This window comes from Lytechinus variegatus, chromosome 10 (genome assembly GCF_018143015.1).
Source record: "Lytechinus variegatus isolate NC3 chromosome 10, Lvar_3.0, whole genome shotgun sequence".
NCBI classification, from domain to species: domain Eukaryota; kingdom Metazoa; phylum Echinodermata; class Echinoidea; order Temnopleuroida; family Toxopneustidae; genus Lytechinus; species Lytechinus variegatus.
Window position 1 is genome coordinate 20096928 of NC_054749.1, and position 23299 is coordinate 20120226.

Genomic DNA, 23299 nt, shown 5'->3' on the forward strand with positions numbered 1-23299 from the left:
TAAATAAGTACAAAATTGAACAAAATAGACTACAAATGGAAGCAAATTGTAAATATTAACGTGAATATTAATTTTCTAAAGATTATTACAATTTTATTATTACAATTACTTAAATAGCATAAATGCAGGCCACTTTTAGAGAACATATACAAAAAATTTAACAATGGCACATTATAAAGTCATTGCATGATATAGACAATTACTTTTGGCTTTCTGGAATCCCAAATTCTTTAACTCTTTATATATTTATCATCACCATCACTCACCATTATCATTGTTGCCAATATTTTCATTATCACCATCATCATCATCAACATCATTATCACCATCTCCATTATCATCACCATGACTATAAATCCATATCATCATCCTCATTATCACCCATTTATCAGCAGATATTCTAAACCGATCCTCCTGATACCATCTACGTTGCTATGTTAAACTAACAAACTCCTTGCAAAAATACTTCCATCTTCACATATTGCACTATGCCCATCTTTTATCCTCTCAAAGATAAGGCTAGGAAATGGCTGATTAGCAAAGGCGCATAAAACTGTGTTATGAAAGTTCAGAACTCCACAGTACTGTAAGGAGTTGATCAAGTTAGTTATTTTTTTTCCATTCTTCTGAATGTAAAACCGTGTATCAATATCATCTTCCAAGAGTAGATGCCTGGGCCCTTGCCTGATTTAACATCAACATCTACCTTGGCACAGCAGTCCTGAAATCTTTGGTATCCTAAGCATTACAAGGAGTTGATCACGTCGGTCATTTGTTGTATGTTTTCCTTGTTCTTTTGGATGTAACACTGCGTATCAAAGAGCATCTTTAAGAGTACATGATCCCTTGTCTCGTCCATTGTGATATCTTGGCTCAGTGGTGGGCTGAGCCGGAAAAAGGGTGTGCCAATTGAGAAACACCACGCCCTCGCTCGGTCAACGGCACGCATTCTTGATTCACAAACCTGGATGGATGAAAAAAAAAGATACATGTACTGTATATAAGAAACAGTCATGTGGTGTTCTATAAAACCCACTATTAATAGTATCCCGATCTTCACGATCATCATAACCTTCATCATCATCATCATCATAATCATCACCATTATCATCATCATCATCATCATATCATCATCAATCACCATTACTATTATCACCATCAGAACCATTATTATCACCATAATCATTACAACCATCACCATTGTCATCATCATCATCATCATAATCATTACATCCATTATCACCATCATGATTTATATACTCTGCTTTTCCAAAGGCCCAAAGCACTTACAAGAAAAAAAATGTTACAAACATAAAAATGAAAACCTTACTTTCCTAAAAATCTGGATTTGAAAACAGAAGCCATCAGCATTTTCATCATCATTGTCATAATCGTCATCATCATCATCATTTATCATCACCCTTATCTTCATCGTCATTACCCTCATCATCATCATTATCATCACCCTTATCATCATCATCACCATTATCATCATTGTAATCATCTTTATCGTCATCATCATCATCATAATCATCAGCATCAGCATCATCATCATCATCTGCTTTTGGTGATATACTAACCTGTTCTACCATGATGTCTATCAAGTTAGCACCTCCTGCTAGTGACTTGGCAGCACTGAGCAGATCAACAGCACTGTTAGGCCTCATGATCTCAACGTGGGCTATAGGCTTGAGGGGCATCAGTCCGGTACCTAAGGATACCACTGCCCCAATCTTACGCACTGGTTCACCCTGGTAGTGGGAGAAGGTGATGGGGATGAAATAGGAAGGGGTGGGAAGGGATGGATGAGAGGAAGAAAGAGAGGGGGGGGAGTGGAAGGAAAGGGACAAGTGAAAGATAGAGAGGAACAAGGGGTGGAGATAGGGAGAGAGAAGGAGGGAGGGAAGAAAGAAAGAGAATGGAGAGATTGGAACGGAAGGAAAAAGAGAGAGAGATGCGGATGTTGGCAGGGATTGCACAGATAGGGAAGTGAAAATACACAATTATAAGAAAATCAAAAAAAATTGTGATAGAAATCATTGAACATCCTTGAATCATGAATGTGAATTATTCCAGAACACAACATTCCGGTAGAAAAACCTCCAACACAGAACTTTTTTTTTGGGGGGGGGAAGGGGTGGTGTGGTGCTGTACAAATCTCTTTCCATTCCCTGTTCCTACAGGTAGAGTACATGTGAGCATTTTAAAGTCCAGTTGCAGGAAATCAACACTTTTTCTTGGTCAAATGTGACTAGTTAATGATGTCATGGACACACCTAACTTTGGCAACAACATTTTACTATTGGTTCCTGCAAGGTTGGGAGGGGGGCATCAGTAACTTTTGATTGCCATGGTATTATTTAGCCTAACTTTACCTGTGCTTTCTTATACATGTAATACTCCTGGATCTCAGTCAGCGCATCTAATGAAGGATTGTTGGCAATGAGACCGCCGTCCAGGAATCGACCCATCGGTCTGAAGTAGGTTGGTGCAGCACCGCTAGAACGGGCAGCTTTCCACACCAGTTGCTCTGTCAAGGAAAGAAGACAATTCATGCAATCAACGATATCTCTCAATGTATTAGAACACCCGTGTCTTAAAATATAAAGCTTAGCGCTTGATCACAGGAATTAATTTCACAATTGTATGATTATTTGCTAAGCTTGGTGTTGTGAGCCCTAGCTTGCCATCTTTATGTAATGGAAAATATTGATAGCAAAATATAGGCTCCTTGACATTTGCTCCAGTGATAATTCAGGCTACCTTGCCTGCAGGCCTCTAGGCCTTTTTAGGTGTGCCTTGCAAGCCTTTATTTTCAGAACACGTCCTTTTATTTTTCCCTTTTCACCGTAATGATTAGTTAACATATATTGTATTTTACCACAATGCCTTATGGAACATTTACCGTAAGTAACGGTGTATTAACCGCACCCGTGTATTAACCGCACCCCCAACTTTGGACTAAAAAAAAAAAAAAATTCTTCTCACATTTACATGCATATTTGAAGTACAAAGAAACAAAATCTAAGTTTTTAAAAATCAAAGTATCCAAACAGATTACCGGTACGCGGAATCTGCTGTTCTTGATCAATTCATCTACAAATGTTAGAAAGAAAGAACAGACCCGACAATATTGGCAATTTACACACTCACTCACCTCACAGTCACAGTGTACACACACACAGCACTGCCATTACATTGCAAACTACGATACAGTACCAGTCATGCCAGTACATCTTATCAAATTATGATCTGTCTTTCCCAGCGTAGGAGGAACAAACATTCACATTTCTTGCATCGTAACCTCACAATCACTTTCAGAAATTTGATGTCTTAGCATGAATTTTGGATACGGGATTATAGGAAGGTTCAAGAAACAAAGAAATTGACATTTTGCCCAGTTGTTTTTTACGGCTTCGTGCTGTCTCTCTCGTGCGTGGTTTACATGGTATCTTCTGAAAAGCAAACAGGAAGGAAAAAAAAACAAGCTGGCGCGAAATGGGACTTTGAATAGCGCCAGCTTAAGTCGCACTATAACCACATTACAACGCAATCTCTAAGCTCATTCAACTCTCGCTCAGCGGTGACAAAATATTACCGAGTATGCTTGGCGTCTCTTTAAATTCGCCAGGGAACTTCACTACTTTGAATCGAGAATAAAGTCAAAATTAGTGTCATGAAGGTGGGTGCGTTTGTTATGGACAACATTTAATTAAGATCGTAATTCACTTCCCATTTCCCGCGGCTCATACCCCTCTAAACGACATTGTCTGGGCGGCTACGCCCGGCCACTCGATGTGTTGTGAACTGGCAGACATCGTACATGTACGGGAGAGGTTACGGCGGGCTGGCTCAGACCCGTCACCGTGTATAAACCGCACCCCCGACTTTTGCTTCTATCCCGCCGAGAAAAAGGTGCGGTTAATACACCGTTACTTACGGTATATATTCTGCAATGAGCTACTTTTCATTGTTACATTTTTATCTTTGAACTGTTTATACTGTATGTACGTTGTTTTTAAAAAGGGCCTTTTTAATCGGCTTGTGCAATAAAGATGAATTGAATTGCTCCACTGAATTCCACACACGAACTGAATGACTAACTTCATCCCTGGATTTAGCACTATACCCCATACAAAACCAAACCCTAAACCTAGCATGAAACCCTATTACACCCCTAACCCTATATCTTGGGCGAAATAAAGCCCAGATTAATTGTCGCCAGAGCAAATGTTGTGTCACCGGAAGGGCGAGACTGGAGAGGGAAAATTTCAGCTACAAACTTCACTGGAGCTTAAGACGAGAAAGACAAAATAAAATTCGGAGAAAGGATAAAAGAGGAAAATTGAGGAACAGAGGTTATGATGAATTTCAGGATAATTTAATTGAGAAATTGAAGATCATTCCAGAACTATACACTAACAGCTGAAATTATTTACAATGATCTATCCTAAGCTAACCTGATGGTTTTAGAACGGGTTCAAATGGTTCCTGATTAGCTGCGATCCAAGCTGAGGATGTCTCTGGGGCGTCATAGTTACGGAATAGATGGAGAGCTGGAGGACTTCGGTCTCCCAGCGTCCCAGACACCAGAATTCTATTAGATGGAACAAAATGGTTCCAAGAGTAAAACTGTATAGTGATAATGAGAAAAAACAGCTTTCCAAATGGTGTACCGGTACATACAAAATTAATAATTTGCGGCTATTTTTTTTCCATTTGTTTGTAATTTGCAAATAATAATGTATTATTCCTCAATCACCAGTCCTTTGGAAAGATAGCTCTACATCCAGCTAGCCTAGAAATTGGTAGTTTGTCAAACTCCTTCACCAATGGTGTTTATTATTATTTATTATTTCAATAAAATACAAGTGTACACAGTTACCAAGAAAGCATAAAGCATTTCCATTAATTTGAATGCAAGATAAATATAAAAATAATGCATATACATGTAAGCACGTGCATGCAGGGACAAATAATAAACGATAAGCGAGAAGAGCCTGTGGATATCCTCCACCAGGGTACGCAGGATCAAGTGCAGTATATCCATTTGGCGAATTGAGCACAGAGTTTATTATTTAGGTCCTCTATGCACAAGAACATGTGTATTGTTTGTTTTATACACCCCCACCCCCCATCCAAGTTACTGAGTTGCCCTAAATGCTATATTTGATCTAAATTCTAGATAATTCTAGATAATTCTAGATAATTCCAAAACTTGCAATATCCTGCACTCTGACATCAGAGTGCAGGATAGTGCATTTTGGAATTTTGACGCAATAGTGCAATTCACTGAATATCATGTGATCCGATTTGGACCAATCAGATTACAGAACATTCTTGGGAGTTGTATAAAGAGCACTGTTGTCAATTACATGCTATGCTTACAGGCATAAGTGCTGTGGATGGGGATCTCACCCCAAACTTTCCTGGGCCTAGTTAGGCACCTTAGACCACTCGGCCAAAGCATCTCCACTAATCATTATCTCACTAACTATATTCATCCAATGGCCTACCTTGGGTATGTGTGTTGATCCATGGTAGTTTCCGGGCCAAAGGTACTCTGCAGGAAAGACTCAAACTTGTCTGAGTTGTACGGTCTGGATCCTGTAAAGACTTCATCCTTGAGAGCCATGTACAGTTTCCTGCATTCTTCTACACTGAATCCTGTCAAGGAAAGACATATGATACAAATAAGAAGGATTACAAAAGTGATCTTGAAGGAAATCTGCTTATCTCTCCAAGGGTGGGAGGGGTCTGTATTTTGTTGAAGAATCATCCGGGAGGGGGGGTGGGGAGTGCCTCGGAAATTGAACATGGCTAAAGCCGGCTACACGGCGTTTCTTGAATGGCCCAACCTCCACAGTACCTTGCGATAAGTGGGTGCATACAGCTTCCTGCATTCCTCTACACTGACTCCTGTAGAGGAAAGATAGAATGGGGATGAAGGAAATTTTTGCAATAAAACAATCATTTCCAGGGAAGCATTTCATCAACATTTTTTTCTCAGAGAAGTTGTCATATCTGACAACTTTCCTTGATTCTGATTGCCTGTGAGGCACTTTTACTACATGGTAACTGTCGGATGTAAGAGGTCTTGCCTGATAAAATGTCTAACAAGTTCTTTCATGAAATGACCCCCTGCTGTCAAGAATTCTATGATGGAAGGGTCTTAGGTTAATGAAAACCCTGTCCTTCACAACCACTGCACTGAATGCTGAGGCTTCTAACACAAAAGTTGATCATATCCTTGATTACACATAATCATCAGTGCAATCAAGCATAAATAACAGCCCTATGATTAATCGCAAAGCCTTGTGTAAAAGGGTCCTGGTAAAGATATGAATAATAGAAATTACAAAGATATTTCATAGGTTGCAAATGCTATAATAATTCAGGTGTTTCATAAAGCTGTTTGTAAAGTTATGCACAACTTTACGCACAACTACATAGGTATATTTTAGCACAAGGGTCACCAGTCATTTGCAAATTACAAATATCTTTATGAAACACCCACCTGGCTATTTTAAAAATTATCTTTTATTAGGGGTGGGGGCTGGAAGGATAGGTTCATTCAGCCAACATCCCTCGATAATTCTATTAGGAAAAATCTAGGAACTCAAAATGGTAAATGGTATTTGAGCAAGTAGGTATATGGTAAAAAAGGAAGATTTGTATGTGCATGTACCTTGTGATAGGGCTAAAGCGAGGATGCCTCCCGTGCTGGTCCCTACGATCCAGTCAAACATCTCAACGATCTTCTTCCCTGAAGACTTCTCTATGGCAGCCAGCATCTGAGTCAAGATCAATCCTTTGATACCCCCACCATCAAGACAAAGAACGGTATCCTCTGACCGTCGCTGAGAAGGATCCGAGGCACCATCGGTTGTGTCCATGGCAAGGTCACTCTCGTCTCTTCCTTGCCGGCCAGTTCGGGCAGCGATGCTCATGTCTGCTATGCACTGAGTGAGGTATTTGTTGTAGACTGTATAATCAACAATTGAGAAATCATTTCAAATAAAAAAAATATATACATCATCAATATCTTTAAGTATCTTGTTCCCAAATGCACAAACTAACTATTTAAATACATGTGTGCAGTAATCATTTGATTCCCACCAGCAAAAGTGAAAATTTGATCTTTTTAGTTTAAATTTTTGTTGCTAACAAGAAACTGAATTCAAAATTCATAACTTGAAAATTCACACCCATTTACCCTATTTTAACCAAGCTATTTCAGGCCAGGCTTTTACTGGGGCATGGGGGGGTTAACTAAGTGTTCAATCAGGGATAACTTGGAATATCTCATGTCGCACAAGAAAATGTTGGCAGTTGTGTATAAAGCAATGCGTAAATATCAACAACTTTATGATTATGAAACACCCAGAGACTAAAGGCACAAAGACCTGGACCAGGAACTAGAACATACCTTGGGCTCCAGCATCAACCTGGTCCATGCCAATCTTGGGGGCCATTCCATTGTTCTGACCCCCATGCTTGCATCCTCCCTGGCATCCTTTGGTCCCAGGGGGGCAACGCTCCGCCCCTACAGCATGGAGAGCATAAATGACCTCGGAATTCATTCCTGGTATGGGAAATGACAAAGGATACAGTAATTCATCTTTGATATTAATTATTATAGTTATAAATATCTTTTAAAAAAACTTAAAAACAACCAGGTTATTTGTATAAATACGGAAACAGTTTATCAAGAGGAAGGAAAGAGGAGACAGAGATGGAATAAGTACAAGAAGTGGAGGAGTAGAGGAGAAAGAGGAGAAAAAGAACAAAGAAGGCACAGAAGATGAAGAAAATGGAAGGATATAGAAAGATGGGGAAAATGGAAAAGTGAACATAATAGGATGATGAGAAGAAAAAGGAGGAAATAGAAAACAGAAGAAAAGAAAGAGTAGAAGAAAAAATGAATGTGAAGATAAATAAGAAGAAAAAGAACAAATGCTATTGATAAGAAGAATAAGATAAAGATAAAGAAATATAAGTAGAGGGTATGAGTGACAATATATGTGTATGGAATGTAATATTTATATTGTTGATTGCATTCCTGAAAAAAAGTAATATATACCTTACATGCACATGTCACTAAATACAGTAGATTTAATAAAAAAAAAATAACCGAAGATGGTGTAAAAGAAAGTTAAATGTTGTCAAAGCAACGTGCAAGCATATTATGCGAATGATTTGTTTAACTTAAGGTTATTTTTAGATCGAATGTTGGTTCAGTCATGTACATGAATGTACTATCCAAAAAGTTGAAATCTCCAATGCTGTAACCGATTGCTTGGAACTGCTCATTATCGTACTTCCAGAATCACATATAAAAATTTAATGGGCTGCATTTTGTAATTCCAATGACTTGTCATAAATTCTGTCGCCATTCCACAAGTAGGTTTTGAAAAGAAGCTCCTGATGTACATGTAGGAAACAAATCTATAATAATGAACTTTCAAAATCTTTTCATGTTACATGTATTTAGGAAGAGCATTACAGTAAAGAAGCTCAATTGCAAATCATTTTTTCTCAGATGTAATCACAATATTGTTATGACCCCATTAAGGTTCATGCTTTATATGTGAGTAAAGCCCCATTCGTGCATTTCCATGTGCATCAAAAGTGAATCTCAGCAGGTTTGAGTTATTCTTGAATGTTATAGCATACACCCTGATGCATTGTAATCACATTTTCAATGACTCTGAAACAATTTATTTCCTAACTATCTCAAGACAGAACAGAAGTTTATCTTAAATGGCAATACATATATGCCAAACTGGCAAACCAACATTATGCACAAGTAATGTATATGACAACACTTTTTGAAAGGTTGTATTTTTTTGCTATCAGTTTGTACTGTAAGTCCAACAATGCAAAATTTACACCTCTACATATAGCCAGCAATGCGCATTAAAAGCAACATAAAATGATGAATACATTAGGTGAATGTGTGGAGTATGCACTGCATTAATGAATCATCTATACACCAACATACATGTACATACTGACTTTAGAAGTATATTCTTTGCTTACATATTTAAAAGCCTTAACATTTTATATTATACCCACTTTGGATTGCACCAGGTTAAGACCTAATCTACCCAAAATAGTTTCTGGATAATACTCAAGATGCAAACTTTTGATCATATATAGTCTTATTCATAAACCCACTAGAGTGATAAATTTGTTATAATATTTTCAACATTCATACCACAATGCAGAAAAAGAAATGCTTACAGTATTCTTCCAAAACAAGTATTCCTGTTTAAAATAAACACAAATGGAACTCCTCTGGCAGTCTTGCCTGCATGATTAAGATTTCAATATTGACGACGCCGCTGCCACCGCCGCCATCAGAAGCAGCGCCAATAGTATCGCTCTGCTATGCAAGCGAGACAAAAAACCAACAAAAAAACAAATGGCCATCATGATTTTTTTAACCAACTTTACCATATACTTCAGATTGTCAGATGAAAGGGTGTAATCAAGTCAATAATGGGCAGAAGCTTCAATGTATGCTACAACAGATCCTAATGCTACAACAGATCCTATGAGATCAGTTTCCCTTTCAAATGAATCTCTTATGTTTCTGCAGTATACAAATGTCTAAATGCTGATTTTTCATTATTACATGTGTGTTTAGAATGTGAAGACAATGAAGGGCTCAGAATACACTTCGTAATTCCGAAGGTTCTTCATTCCTAAGGTTCGTAATTCCGAAACGCGTAAATTGCCTATACCTCGATGTTCGTTAATCCAAAAACGTAAAAGGGTTCGTTAATCCGAACATTTGTGGCGCTACTCCGAAGGATCGATATTCCGTTAAACAAAATAGGGTTCAATGTTCTGAAGGTTTGTTATTCCGAAAACGAAATTAGGTTCGTTGTTCCGAAGATTCGATAGTCCGAAAACGAAAAAAGGTTTGTTAATCATTTAGTTTTCGGACTAACGAACCTTCGGAACTACGAACCTCATTACGTTTTCGGATTACCGAACCTTCGGAATTACGATCCTCATTTTGTTTTCGGACTAACGAACCTTCAGAATTACGAACCTCAATTCGTTTTCGGATTAACGAAACCTTCGGAATTACGATCCTCATTTTGTTTTTGGACTAACGAACCTTCGGAAAATACGAACCTTCGGAATATCGAACCTTCGGAATAACGAAGCTTCGGAATGACGAATGTATGTGAAATTTTCATAAACATGATTCATCTTTCTGACATATCAACCGGCTGATATAATACATAACACAAAATCACAAGACCCATGCGGTTGAGAAAGGCATGAATTTTTAGCTGATGATATGCGGCATGGATTTTTTTTAGATTTGAATATGCGTCTGAGTTGCTTTCAACCTGAGTAACGATCCACAAGCTGCTCAGGGTTTTGAGTCCAGGGGGCGACAAGCAGAAAACCTTTCTCCATCCTTTGTTTCATCCCTTATTATTGCAAAAAAAGAGAAATATCCAACAGATGCACAAGCACAATATAATATTCTTACAACTTTTGTTCTAAATTCTGTTCTTACTTTTTATCTCTAAATTTTGAAACAAGAGTGTAACTTGTGCTAATCAAGGTGTCTAAATATTTTTTTTTTAAATTTGCACCTTTTACATTATCATAATGTATAATATTCTGTTAAGGGTTAGTTTCTTACATATATTTCTATTCCATTAAGGAAGAGGAATTTAGAATGTTGGGATGCCCTATTTCCAGGTCATTTGAGCTCACTGCTCAAGCTCAGAATATACTAGATTTATCAGAAAATGAAAGAAGCCCAAAATTGTATAATATCTCCTGGAAACAATATAAAATCATTGAAAAAAATCCTAAAAGTATCTCTTATCAGCATTTGAATGGCACCTTGGTGATGTTTCTTGGACTACATCTCATTTATCACCAATGTTGTTTTTAACACATTATAGTGTAAACTTATAACCTTGGTTTGGTTGAAGTCTCAACACACTATGGACACAACGCACGATGAGGATATTAAAGGAGTAAGAACATTAAATATTTATTTCTTCACTTTTCATAATCTGTTATTTTTATTTGACAATCCTCTGTTTTAATAAGATTTGATACATTTACATTCACATACTTGAGAATAACTGTTTTTTTTTCCAAAGCACACTCACAATTTTCCTACTCAATGTGTAGAAATGAATCACCTGCTATTTTGCACCTCTTATTGTACATGGTCTTTAAAAGGAACCTAGTTCATACATATTTTTTTTATGTTTAAAATCATGATTTCAAGTAAAATAAATCTTTTAATTACTGATTTAATAATTTTCTCACAAAAAAAACCCCCATCAACACTGAGTTTCCTATTTATTGATACACCCTGTAAAACAATCACTAGTACAAAAGCTTATAGTACACTGGAATGAGATAAAAGATGGGTGGAGTATCTGGTTGACTTACCCATCATCCCTCCAATAGTGTTGAGGATGTCAGTAGCGGCTAGATGTCTAGGGGATTCCCCTCTATTGTTAAGTTTGTTGACCTCTGCCCCAAAGCCAATGAGGAGATGAACTGTCTGTAAATCTTTGATCTGAAAAGATACCAAACAAACTATATAAAACAAACTGGGTTCCAAAAAGAAACCGATCAAACTTTTAAAAGGGCTCTGCACAAATTCCACTCAGTCAAAATGAATAATATTTTTATACAGTCTAACTTCAATAATCTTTACCAAGCGCATGTCAATAATAACGAGATTAGTTCAATCGCAGGGGGCTACACGCCCCCGGACACATACCTTGACTGCATGGTGAAGCGGAGTATTTCCGTTTTTATCAGCGATGTTTGGGTCTGCTCCCGCGGTCATGAGCGTGAGGGCGCAGAGCGGTCGACTGCGCTGGATCATGATGCTTAGGGCCGTATCACCACTCTTGCTGATGGCATCGATGTCGTACTCCTGTTCAAGAACCAGCTTGACGAACTCTGTACTCTTTGCCCAGTGGAGAGGGGTACCTCCATGTTTGATGCATTTGGCTCTACCCTGATTTCGATGTTTTTCCAGAATAATCAGTGCAGTGCTGTGTAGAGATTATACAATTCCAATCATCATTTAGATGATAGTTTACTAGGCTGGTTTTCAAAATGAATAATTACATAACTTCAACTAAAATAAAATCATGGTATAGGTCTATTCACTGGCCTTACTTAATCATTTCTGTATTTTCAAAAAGCAAATTGTTTATATTTTGTGCAAGGAGTTAAACAAGGCTTGAAGTAAATAAACAACTAGAAGAAAAATAATTGATATGCTCAGACACCCAAATGTACAGATGGGACTACACTTCACATTATCATTGACATATTCCGAACTTACTTAACATTGCACTTTTTGAGGGCATAGTGGATGGGGTATCCCACGTTATCGTTCATATCCACCGTGGCTCCTGATCTAACCAGCTTGACAGCTGTATCAAAGTTACCCTCTTGACAGGCTACTAGGAGGGCAGACTGACCGGCCTTGTTGGTTCGGTCCATCAGCTGTTTGTCTTTGGACAATACCTAGTGAGAGAGGATAATCAATATGAACCAGATTCAGAGACATCAAGATCACAATCAGTAATATAGGAGGGTTTTTTTCATGCTCATTACAACTAGAAAGACAATGAACAATGTACATGCCTGCCTTTTTTAATGACTTTAAACACAAAAGAACAATGAACAAGGGGGTGGGGCGGAATGAGGCTTCTAAACTTAGAAAATGACTCCAAGTTGACACTATCTGACAATCACAAAAATAAAAATCATAAAACTATGCTTTCTCAACCAATAAAAATGTTGATATTTGTGAGATCTCACAACTAATCAGAAGACACACACCGATAAAATGTTCCCTAATGTATCAATGAAATTTGGAAGATAATTACAGATTTTCAGGGATTAGCTCCCATTCACTGATTGAAAAATAATGAATTTTCATCAACTAAGAACTATTGAAGACGTAAACTCTAGAGTGGAAATCTTTTTTTACATAATGAAGGAAGTCTTTCACACCTATTAAAGAGGCTAAACTTGATGTCCTTGATGTCTAGTACAGGACCAGAGCATTATAATGAAGACCAGAAATGCAGGACGAGTGAAGTTCTGTTGTTTATTTCAATGCCATAGTTTCGGCCTGTAGTATATAGTAGCTCACAATATATACATAGAGAACCCCAAGGGCTCGAAGAAAACACACCCACTGAGATGAACAACCAACTCAGAGGTACAGCAACCAACTGCCAAGTCAACAGAACTTGTGATGGTTCCATGACATTTGCTCCCGCGACAATTTCTCCGATGGAAAATCTACATTAATCCAAGCATAAAACCTAACCTCCAAAATAAACCCTAATACTATCTTTACATTATCAGAGACTTCAACCCCAAGCACCTTCTGATCTGGAGAACCTCCCGCCTGGATCCCCAAGCAAACTGGAGACTCCAACTTGATTCGCGCGAAGCGCACATCACGAGCGCTGTGTCCCTTGCGGCCGGGGTGACACCCCAGGGTGTATAGGGCCCGCTTAACCTTATCTAGGCCAGGAGGGGCCTCGAAGGCCCCCCTCAACGAATCGCACAATATTTTCGCCGTGCAAAATTTTTTGACCGCGCCGCTCGCTGACTTTTTACTTTCAAGTCTTGCACAACTTTTGAGACCAATTTTGCGTCACCCGGGTACGTGGTTCCGTAATTACGCAACATTATGTAAATGCATGTCAGACCGAAAATTGCTAAAAAACATGGTTTCGTGTACAAAGTCAATGCAAATTGTGTTTTCATTTCAACCAAAATTCATAAATGTATGATTATTTTTAGTTTTGCTGGTCTAAATGTATTCATTTTATGCTTTTTGTGATCACAGAAGAGTCCCCAACAAATTTCATTGAAAAAGCAATGAAAAACAAAAGGTAAAAAAACAAAGAAATACAAAAGAAATTGCAAAAAACAATATAATACATAAGAAAATGATTTGATATTGCAATTTTTTTCATGTACACTTGCTAAGAATGCCCCAAAGAGTTTCTATACCAAAAATCAGTATATTTGGAGCTTTATTTAGGGAGTGAGAGGAAAAAGTGTGATTTCAAATACTAATTACGAATAAATTAGCATAATCACTTAATAGCGATTCACATGAAATAAATTACTATACAATCTTGTAGATTATGTCCAAGGCAACCCGCATGCCAATTTTCGGCGCGATCGCGCGGCCGACGGCCAAGATTTTAAGGGGGGCCTGGGAGGCCCCCCCCGGCCATTTGAACTCCCAAAATACCCCGGCCTAGATAGGGTTAAGGGCCCTGGAACCTCTAGGGTCCTAGATACTCTCCCGTGCTATCTCAGGCTAATTTTCAATATATGATGGCTCTAAGTAAATAATAATTAAATGAATCCAATCATACATTTTGGTTTTGTAAAACTTCTGTTTATATATCATTATTCATGCATGCATATGAAATTGACAGGCATCTACAAAACCATACATCTTATATTCGATCAACCAGTAAAGACATAATAAATACTACCTCACCTTAAATTGACATTTCCATATCCATCTTGTCTCATCTGTGGCCTGTTTTTAAGGACGTAACATTGCCACAATGGCAACTACCATGGTAAAATGGCTCATCAGCCAATCACATTCAAATTTTCCATGCTAGTTGACATAATCATGATAATGGCAAAGTTACAACAGTTGCAAGACCGTTATGAAACAGGCCTCTGGAGTAATGTTGCTTAAAGTTGGTTATCGGCAATTTCACTGCTTCTCTAATTATTTCACATGGTATTCCTAGAAACCAAAATGAAGGAATTTCCTCACTTTTTACATTCTAATGATATTCAGTATAGTCATCAATTCATGTCATGTCCTCTTATCAATTCTTTGGTATATGCAACGTAGAAGGGCCTATAGGAGGGATGATGCTATTGAGATTGCTCGCGCCCACTAAATTCATGAGATAGCGCATAGCTTTGACACTCTAGTTACCTTGAAATCTGCCTATTTATGAAAATTCAATTCAATTTTTTTAAAGGTTTTTTGGCGGGAGAAAGATCATTTGAAGGGGAAGAAAACACATCTAAAGCAGGAGAAACAGAGTCTGGGTGGGAGATATCAAATCTCCAATGGGAGATATTGGGAAAATGGGCTTTCGGCGGGTTGGAGTTGGAGTCTCTGCATTATTCTGAATCAAAAACTCTATTAACTCTAACCCTATGCCCTCTGAGATATTAAGACCAGAGTTATATTGCAGGAGCAAATAATGTTGTGCCACATAAACAACGTCTCACTACAACTTACTGCTCTGGTCCTGTACTGTGACTATAATCAAGAATTCAAACTTACTGACATGACTTGACTGCCAAAGGCTGGAGATCTTGCAGCATAGTGGAAGACGCCATCCCCGTTGTCATCCACCATTTCTTGAGAAGCTCCGCAATCAAGGAGTTGCATAACCGCCTGCATGGACCTACACTCTATGGCTGAATGAAGAGGTGTCTTTCCTGTGGGACCATTCTTACTGTTCACATGCCTGTAATTCATATTAGAAAAGGTCAATAGAAATAAATTCATGTACAAATATTTCAATATAACAATGCCTTCCCTTTTTTTTAGATAAAATCTAAACATTTGCATGAAATAAATAATGCTGGTCTGCAATTTTCCAATATCTATCTTCTCTTGTAGAGCCTGTGTCTAATCCATTGCATTAAGCATTGTGGAATAGTTTGAAGATAAACGCAGCCTTCGTTGAATATCAGAATCTCTGGGTGATTACTTTGGTAGATTTGGTCAGGATTTATTTTTGGCCATTATCACAACTGGGCCTACTTCACAAGACATCAGTTGTGATCTGGAAATCACAAAATTTTCCTGGTTCCGTGTGGTACATCATTTAGTTGGTGTGGAGAATGTTAAAAAAATAATACCAATCAATTACAATTCGATTTGTATATTCTGGGCTTGCTTTCGATTCCTCAATTACCAAACTCTTTCTACAATGGGATCTAATGTTAGATCATGCTCAAGGGATGCATGCTTCCCTATATTTACAAGTACCCCACTGGTGTCGATCCGTGATGTCATGCTATTCTAGTGAAGGGGGGGGGGAGATGAAACAATAGATCTTCCCTCCTTGAACAATAGATTCACAACACAAATTGACACCCATAAAGTACCCTGTTCCGTTTTCATTTTTAAGTGTCACTGGTCAAACTTAGTACTACTCCCTATTGCTAAAAGGGTTGCCTTTCCAAACACATAAAAAATCAAGAGCAAATCCCAATGCACCCTTTTGATTGGATCAAAAGCAAGTTGTGATGGATTATCAGAGTTGCATTTCATCGCAACACTTTCTACAACAGGCCCATGGTCATGCACACTTAACTCTTACTAAAAAGTGCCCTGACGCTTAACAACATTTTAAAGAGTAATTAATACTCACTTGATTACTTCTGGGCACCTGAAAGCATCATTCAAACCCGCTAGGACAGCTGCATGGGCATGTGATATGTTTTCCTTTTTCCTGGTGATGTCACTTAGCTTCTGTAATACAGTCACATCGTAGAGTCCCATCGGACCATTGAAAAATGGCTGGATGTGTTGATGTAGGAGTATGAACCTGGCTAAGGCATCATCCTCATTTGTTAAACGGAACAAACTATAAATTGATGACAAAAATGGAATAGTATGTAACACATACAAAGAGATGTGTAATTCTGAGCAATAGTGTATCAAAATAATTGCAATATTTAAAAAAGGGTCAAAACAAAAGCCTCACCATTCAGAATCCATTCATGTTGCTTCCCCACTTCTTATTTTTCTTTCTTCCCCTTTTGATTTAATGCAAATATTCATTGAATACAGTCCTCCTCTGGTACCCTTTAAGATGTCTCAAATAACAAAGTTGGGTTGATTTCTTATTATATTCACAGATACAAATCAGTTATTACTAGCAAGTGAGACTTTACTTAAATAGTACTTCAAAACACAAAATATATGTAAAATATAATACACATCTTCAAAATACTGCATGGTTTCTTATAGAATTGTACTTTCACTCATTTAATGAGCAGTATTCTCCTTTATAAATATAGGTGATATTTTTGCAGCCCCTACTGCTTTGATGCATATATTCTAGATCTGGAAGTAAATAGTTGTTTAGGAAAGCATACACTCCCTCACTGCATTCAGTATATGCATCAATATACCGTAACAGTCCCTCTTTTCAACTCCTCTCACTAACGTAGAAAAGAGACGGAACTAGTATATTGGTGTGCATACTATATATGTGCAATGACTGAGTGTATGGTTTGCCCAACAAATAACTAACGTTCCGATCTGAAGTATGCTGCACAATATCTAGTCATATCTTTGAGAATATAGTGTACCTCCCTGGAATTAGGAGAAACAAACTTTCTCCTGCACTGATAATGTCTTATACTCATTTTAAATTGTGTTTCATGATGGACCCCCCCCCCAACTTATGAACCTCTCAGTCATATGCAAGTTTCAAAGCCATTGGTCATTTCAATAACTTCTTTTTTTAAAGGAGGGGGGGGGGGTAATTGGGAAAGGGGCACATTTTTCCTTACCCTTTGTCTTCTCTTTGACTTTTACTTGATTACCCACCTGAAAGCGTCAGATCCCCCGGGAGCTTGGACGACACACTCAAACACCTTTCCCTTCTCATCATTGTACACCTTCATGTAATCTGCATGGGCGACAACTACCATAGAGACATACTTCTGGGGCTTTTCCTTGCGCACAGTCCACTTGTACGACTCCGTCTGCGGGATGCTGCTCATGACGGTGTTGAACACGAACCCCATGGAGGAGTTGGAGCTAAATGGATTTTTGAAAGCCATTATGTGCTCTCACTTCACTTTAATAAAGGAGAAAAGATAGAATAAAACAAACAAATGTATGGAATTCACAGTTTACAATAAGTATAGTTTCATTTTCATGCACCTATCAGGAAACAGGAGGGGGGCAGAGCACCTCCAAATGAAATCCTAAAACCAGTAGGCCTATACACTGAAGGCCTATATGTAAAGTTTTTAAAATTCACAACCATTTTTGATCCTCTAATCTAACTAATGGAAGAGGTCCGTTTCATGTAAGATGTTCATTAAACAGGACGTTTCATAATTGCTATTTTTCTCTATGAAACCCCCCCCCCCACTTGTTATCTTGTTGGGTAGGTCTATTTCTGTCAAGGATATGCTCTGCTGAGACTTTATCTAGCTCCACAGTATCCCCTCCGTCAATAGACTGATGACATACATTCTTTGGGCTCTAAATGGTGGAATTTCAAAACAAAACTACAGCGTCTTTTGTCTATGGAGAAAGGGTGTGCTAGAGCACCCTCATCGATAAAAGGTCAAGTCCACCTCAGAAAAATATTGATCTGAATCAATAGAGAAAAATCAGACAAGCACAATGCTGAAAATTTCATCAAAATGGTATGTAAAATAAGTTACGACATTTCAAAGTTTCGCTTATTTTTAACATAATAGTTATATGAACGAGCCAGTTACATCCAAATGAGAGAGTCGATGATGTCACTCACTATTTCTCTTGTTTTTTTATTGTTTGAATTATACAATATTTCAATTTTTACGAATTTGATGATTACGACCTCCTTGCCTGAAGCACAAAATGTTAAAATAATGGAATTCCACGTATTCAGGGAGGAATGAAACTTCATTTCACATGACAATGACGAGAAAATCAAAATATTTCATATTTCGTATAATAAAACACAAAATAGTGATGTCATCAGTTCCCTCATTTGCATACCGACCGAGATGTGCATATAACTGTTTTGTGAATTGATGCGAAACTTTAAAATGTCATAACTTTCTTATTTTACATCCGATTTTGATGAAATATGCTTGTTGAATTTTTCTCTTTTTATTCAAATCAAGTTTTTGTTGGGGTGGACTTGTCCTTTAATAAGTTTACGATTCCATTTTTTGATAAGCAAAGGGAGCGCAATAATAAAGAAAGAATAGTGAATATAATCAGCTCTAATATTAATCATTGCACCCCTCTTTGTCCATCAAAAGGAGGAATTATGTAGGCCCTAGCATGCCTAGACATAGACCAAAAGCTTCGGTCTCTGTTATGTTGGTTGTTCTGCTGAACTCTGTTAGCTCCACTCACCAAATACAGAAGTTCTAGCGCAATCTGTACAGATCTCAATGGCCATATGTTTATGTATTAAGTTCGGATAAAACAGAGAAGTGAAGTTGCACGACAGCTGAGGTAAGTCACTGTTTTTGTTCCTTCTAACTTGATTTTTCCCCGTTTTTTGGCAATTAATGCCAAGAGGGAATATTAATATTAATTTGCATTTCAGTCGCATTATTTTTCAAAAGTTTGATTCATTAAAGACAAAAATCGAAGAGCCCCGTCGGGGGTATTTTGCATTGTCCCCTAAATAATGGTGGCTGCATGATAGCGAGCCGTCTATGGTAATGTAACCCGCACCCGTTGCGGTACGGGTTAACCTGCCGGTATGCCTCCGATCGCGGGTTGCGGGCCGGGCCGAGTTTATTCTCAAACCCGCAGACCGTCATGCGAAAAAAAAGGAGAATAAACGACGCATGATAAAAACATTCACAGTGAAAATTGAGTAAGATCATGTGCTTCTTACGTGGCAGATTCTTTTAGAGACGTAGATATTTCCTTTTAAAAATGCCGGCGTATTTTGTCTTGTGAATAGTGAACAGGACTGAGTCTGAGACAGTTCAACATGATAAATACATCGAGTTGCTCTCAAAGGCCAGCGCCAGTACATGCGTGCATGCAGCGCAGTCAAAAGCAACCGCATGGGCCAATGAAACTCGATGTTGAGTTTCCCGTCCCATTTTTTCCAGCTCATAATGAGGAACCGATTTCATTATTTTTCAGAAGATGAAAGTTTGACCTTTTTGTAACCTTTTAACGCACTTTATTCTGTGGAACTTGAAGCCAGGGAAAAATTGATCATTTTTTTTTTTTTGGGGGGGCTCCATTTTCATTTTTTTTGCAATATTTCAGGGGCTCTTTTCAAATGCTACGTTTTTGTATTTTGAGGAATACCTGTTCACTTATTAAATTATTACTTCTTGTTTAATATTGTATGATTTTTAAAGTTTTTTTCATGCCTAGAATCTTGGATGTAGGTGTGTTTGTGTGGGTGAGACTGTGAGTTGAACTTGATATAAATGAATTTAATATCTAATTTTTACTCCATCTAATTCCAGTACTTGGCCATGTAATAAAGGCCCACATACACTTACTTTTCCTGAAGTTCTTTGAAAATGCAGATCTCCATGAAAATTGTATTTCTCTATGGGGGAGTCTAAATTTGGTGACAATGAACTCATTAATAACTTAAATATACATGACAATGAAGAAATCATCAAACTTCATTGGCAGTTTTGAAAAATATACCCGAAATATAAACTCTATCTGAAGCAGAAAATCACCATCATTGAGGCCTTTACAGAGCGAATTGTCCCCCAGAGCTCTGGCAGAGAGACAGAGCTCAGACTAGCTAGCACAAGCGCCAATGCGTACGTGGGTGAGTCTCCCGTCGGCATTGTAACAGATTGAGCTTTGATGATTTTTTTTGTCTGATATTTAACTCATCCCCTGGAAAAATAAAACAAATGATTTTTAAGTTATAATTAGCAAATAAGATAAGTTATTTTGGATGAGTACTAGGCCGTATGATAACTCACCAACGCGAGGTTACAAGACTTTGGGATTTATTGAGGTAGCTCAACCATACCTCGAGCGATGTTCGTGCAGACTCCACCACTTCTACGGTTGTTGAGTGGAGCCTGCACGAACATCCCTCGAGGTATGGTCGAGCATGCAGCGTCATTTCATTCACAAAAAAAGAAAGAAAGAAAAGATTTGCAGGTATTTACAAGATATACAAGTAATTGTCTTACTGAAAAGCTTATTTTAATGTTTAAAATCAGTTTTGAATCTAGATATCCAAATAGTTTATTTCCGGAATTTGATTTTCAAACGCGAGCCAAATTTCTTGTGCGGGCGACGGGAAACTGAACATCGAGTTTTAGCGGCCATATTATCGAATGAAATACAAAAACAGAAGGAAATAATATAGAGATAAACGAGAAGAAAAAATTGACTGTATCATTATCCAGGTATTTATTGCAATTTTGATTACTTTATAGACGAGGTCCCATAGAATTGAATATTGTAATTATGATTGTTGTGAGTCGCAGTGTCGACCGACCTGGACTGAAAAACAACATTGCCGTCTGCCGATCCTTGCTGGGCAGCCTGGGATGGGCTAGCTAGCGCGCTGAGCTGCGGCTCGCTCGCTCCGAGGCGTTAATTGCGTAATGCTTTCAATTTCGAGATCAGAGCGGACCCATTTCGTGGTACAAAGTCACCCCAAAAAACATTTTCTCTCCGGAATAAAAGGCGTATTTGCAAATTGTAAGTAAATTCACTCTAGGCTAGGTAGTAGTAGACATATATTTTCCTGATTTGAGCCTGTATAGTGTGGGGATTGCAGAAATAATGTTTTTCATTTTTCAAAGATAAATTGACTTGCGGGTTAAAACCCGACGGGTCAGCGGGTCCCGCTTGCAAATTATTGGATTATACGGGACGGTACGGTTCGGGTTTTCACTTGCGGGTTACAACATTAGTCTATGTACAAGGAGAAATAAAACAAAATAAAAAATGTTAACTTCATAAAGTTATCATGGTTATAAACTCCTTGAAACAGACGGCTGCCAGCTGTCTAGCTAGCCTAGCTAGATGAAGATTTCTCATGCACAGACACTCAGCTCATGACATATGTAGCTCTCAACTCGCCAGGCCGCGGCCGCGCCGCGCTTCCGCTGCAAAAACAGTAGGCCTACACTAGCTTCACTTCAGGGACAGGGCGTGGACTGGTGGGAGTGAGTGCGGGACTTTCCCCTTTTCAGCGGGCCGAGGATGATGCCAAGCCCAAGGCAAGCAAACAAACGAAGCTCGACTTCGCGACTATCACAAAAGCCTTTAAGGCACAAGCTTTAATAGCGTCCATTTTCACTCACAGGTTAAGAATTGAATTCGCTGTAATTTGAAGGCAATTAGTTCGATCCAGGTCACAGATGTCACAATTCGATGAAAATCACTCGTCTTTATTTCTAAAACTTTTAGGCATAACTGAAAACAACATTGTGTCGTCTACGTCACGCACGTCTGTGGGGGGAAAATTACGCAATATCGGGTTGCTTTCCTTCCTAATTTTGAATTTTTATTTTCATTGTATTAAACAATTTATTCCGATAATCTAAATTTTTTATTAAGTAGTAAATTAAATATTTTATTTGTGTCTAATTTGTTTATTTGAGTTCTAAAATCAATTTTGATTTTGGTAATTATCTGATACCATATAGATCGAGGATGAATAGTAAATGCTGAGTCAGCAACTTTTTCAGAGAGATTGATCGTGCTGATGTGATGTTAAACATTACTTTTAATTGACAATTCCGGTATGTTTTCTGTGAATATTTATGTCAAACCAATTGCTGTAATTATTTTTAGAATATAATTTTTGTTCTGTCAATAATTCTAAGTTTTCAAGTCATAAATATACTGTAAATGTTGCTTGAATATGAATGAACTATGATTCACCGGGCTGCGGCTGCAGCAACGCGACCGGTATTCGCGAGGCGACGCCACCCCAAACTTCTGGCGGGTCAGACGCTGAGAATCCGGAAGTTCGGTAAATTCCTCGTAGCTAGGGCCTGCCTAGACCAAAAGCTTCGGTCTCTGTTTTGTTGGTTCAGCTGAACTCCGTTGGATTCACTCACCAAATACAGAGACCGAAGTTCTAGCGCGATCTGTACAGGGGACTCAATCAATGGCTATATGCCACTCACACATTGTACGAGGTTAGTAATACTAACCTTGTACAATAGACCGTGTTTGACCCTGGATTTCGAAGTAGTCGGTAAACATCGCTTCATTGCTGAAGTAATATTTGCCGAAACTCCTTCTCGCTACGCACCGGGGCTCTTGCCGGTAAGTAGCAATAGATTAGGCCAAGTAAAATAAGAAAGTAGTTGATCGTCCTCGCGCGCATCACTTTTGGCCGCCGCATGAAAATTTTGCTATTTACTATTTTCTAAAAAAAAAAAAAAAAAAAAAAAAAATTGTGTTGTTTCTCGTCCTCGCCATCTTCCCTTTTTCATTGCAGCATCAATTTTCTTGTTATTAACTATTTTTATGGGTGCTGAATAATGAAAAAAATCA

At 38.1% G+C, this 23299-nt stretch overlaps 1 protein-coding gene across 2 annotated transcripts; it reads right to left on the minus strand.

Moving 5' to 3' along the window:
* Window positions 1–300: 300 nt before the first annotated feature.
* Window positions 301–22255, minus strand: LOC121422366 (85/88 kDa calcium-independent phospholipase A2-like). Of its 2 annotated transcripts, XM_041617363.1 has the most exons (15): window positions 22096–22255; window positions 17654–17906; window positions 16467–16682; window positions 15368–15554; window positions 12356–12540; window positions 11780–12059; window positions 11443–11572; window positions 10371–10454; window positions 7430–7585; window positions 6689–6985; window positions 5517–5667; window positions 4461–4597; window positions 2376–2530; window positions 1581–1751; window positions 301–964 (listed from the first exon to the last, which is right to left on the minus strand). In XM_041617363.1, the coding sequence occupies exons 2-15, from the start codon at window positions 17887–17889 to the stop codon at window positions 746–748; spliced, it is 2604 nt and encodes an 867-aa protein (XP_041473297.1). In that variant the 5' UTR covers window positions 17890–17906; window positions 22096–22255; the 3' UTR covers window positions 301–745. The 2 variants fall into 2 exon arrangements, with proteins under 2 accessions (XP_041473297.1, XP_041473298.1); XM_041617364.1 differs by lacking the exon at window positions 10371–10454.
* Window positions 22256–23299: the final 1044 nt, after the last annotated feature.

Coding starts and splice junctions, on each gene's coding strand:
- LOC121422366 (XM_041617363.1), bottom strand. CDS start 17,889: ATGGCTTTCAAAAATCCATTTAGCTCCAACTCCTCCATGGGGTTCGTG. Junction 12,541..15,367: donor TTGGCAGTCAAGTCATGTCA/GTAAGTTTGAAT, acceptor CTCTCTCACTAG/GTATTGTCCAAAGACAAACA. Junction 5,668..6,688: donor CGCTTTAGCCCTATCACAAG/GTACATGCACAT, acceptor TTTCCTTGACAG/GATTCAGTGTAGAAGAATGC.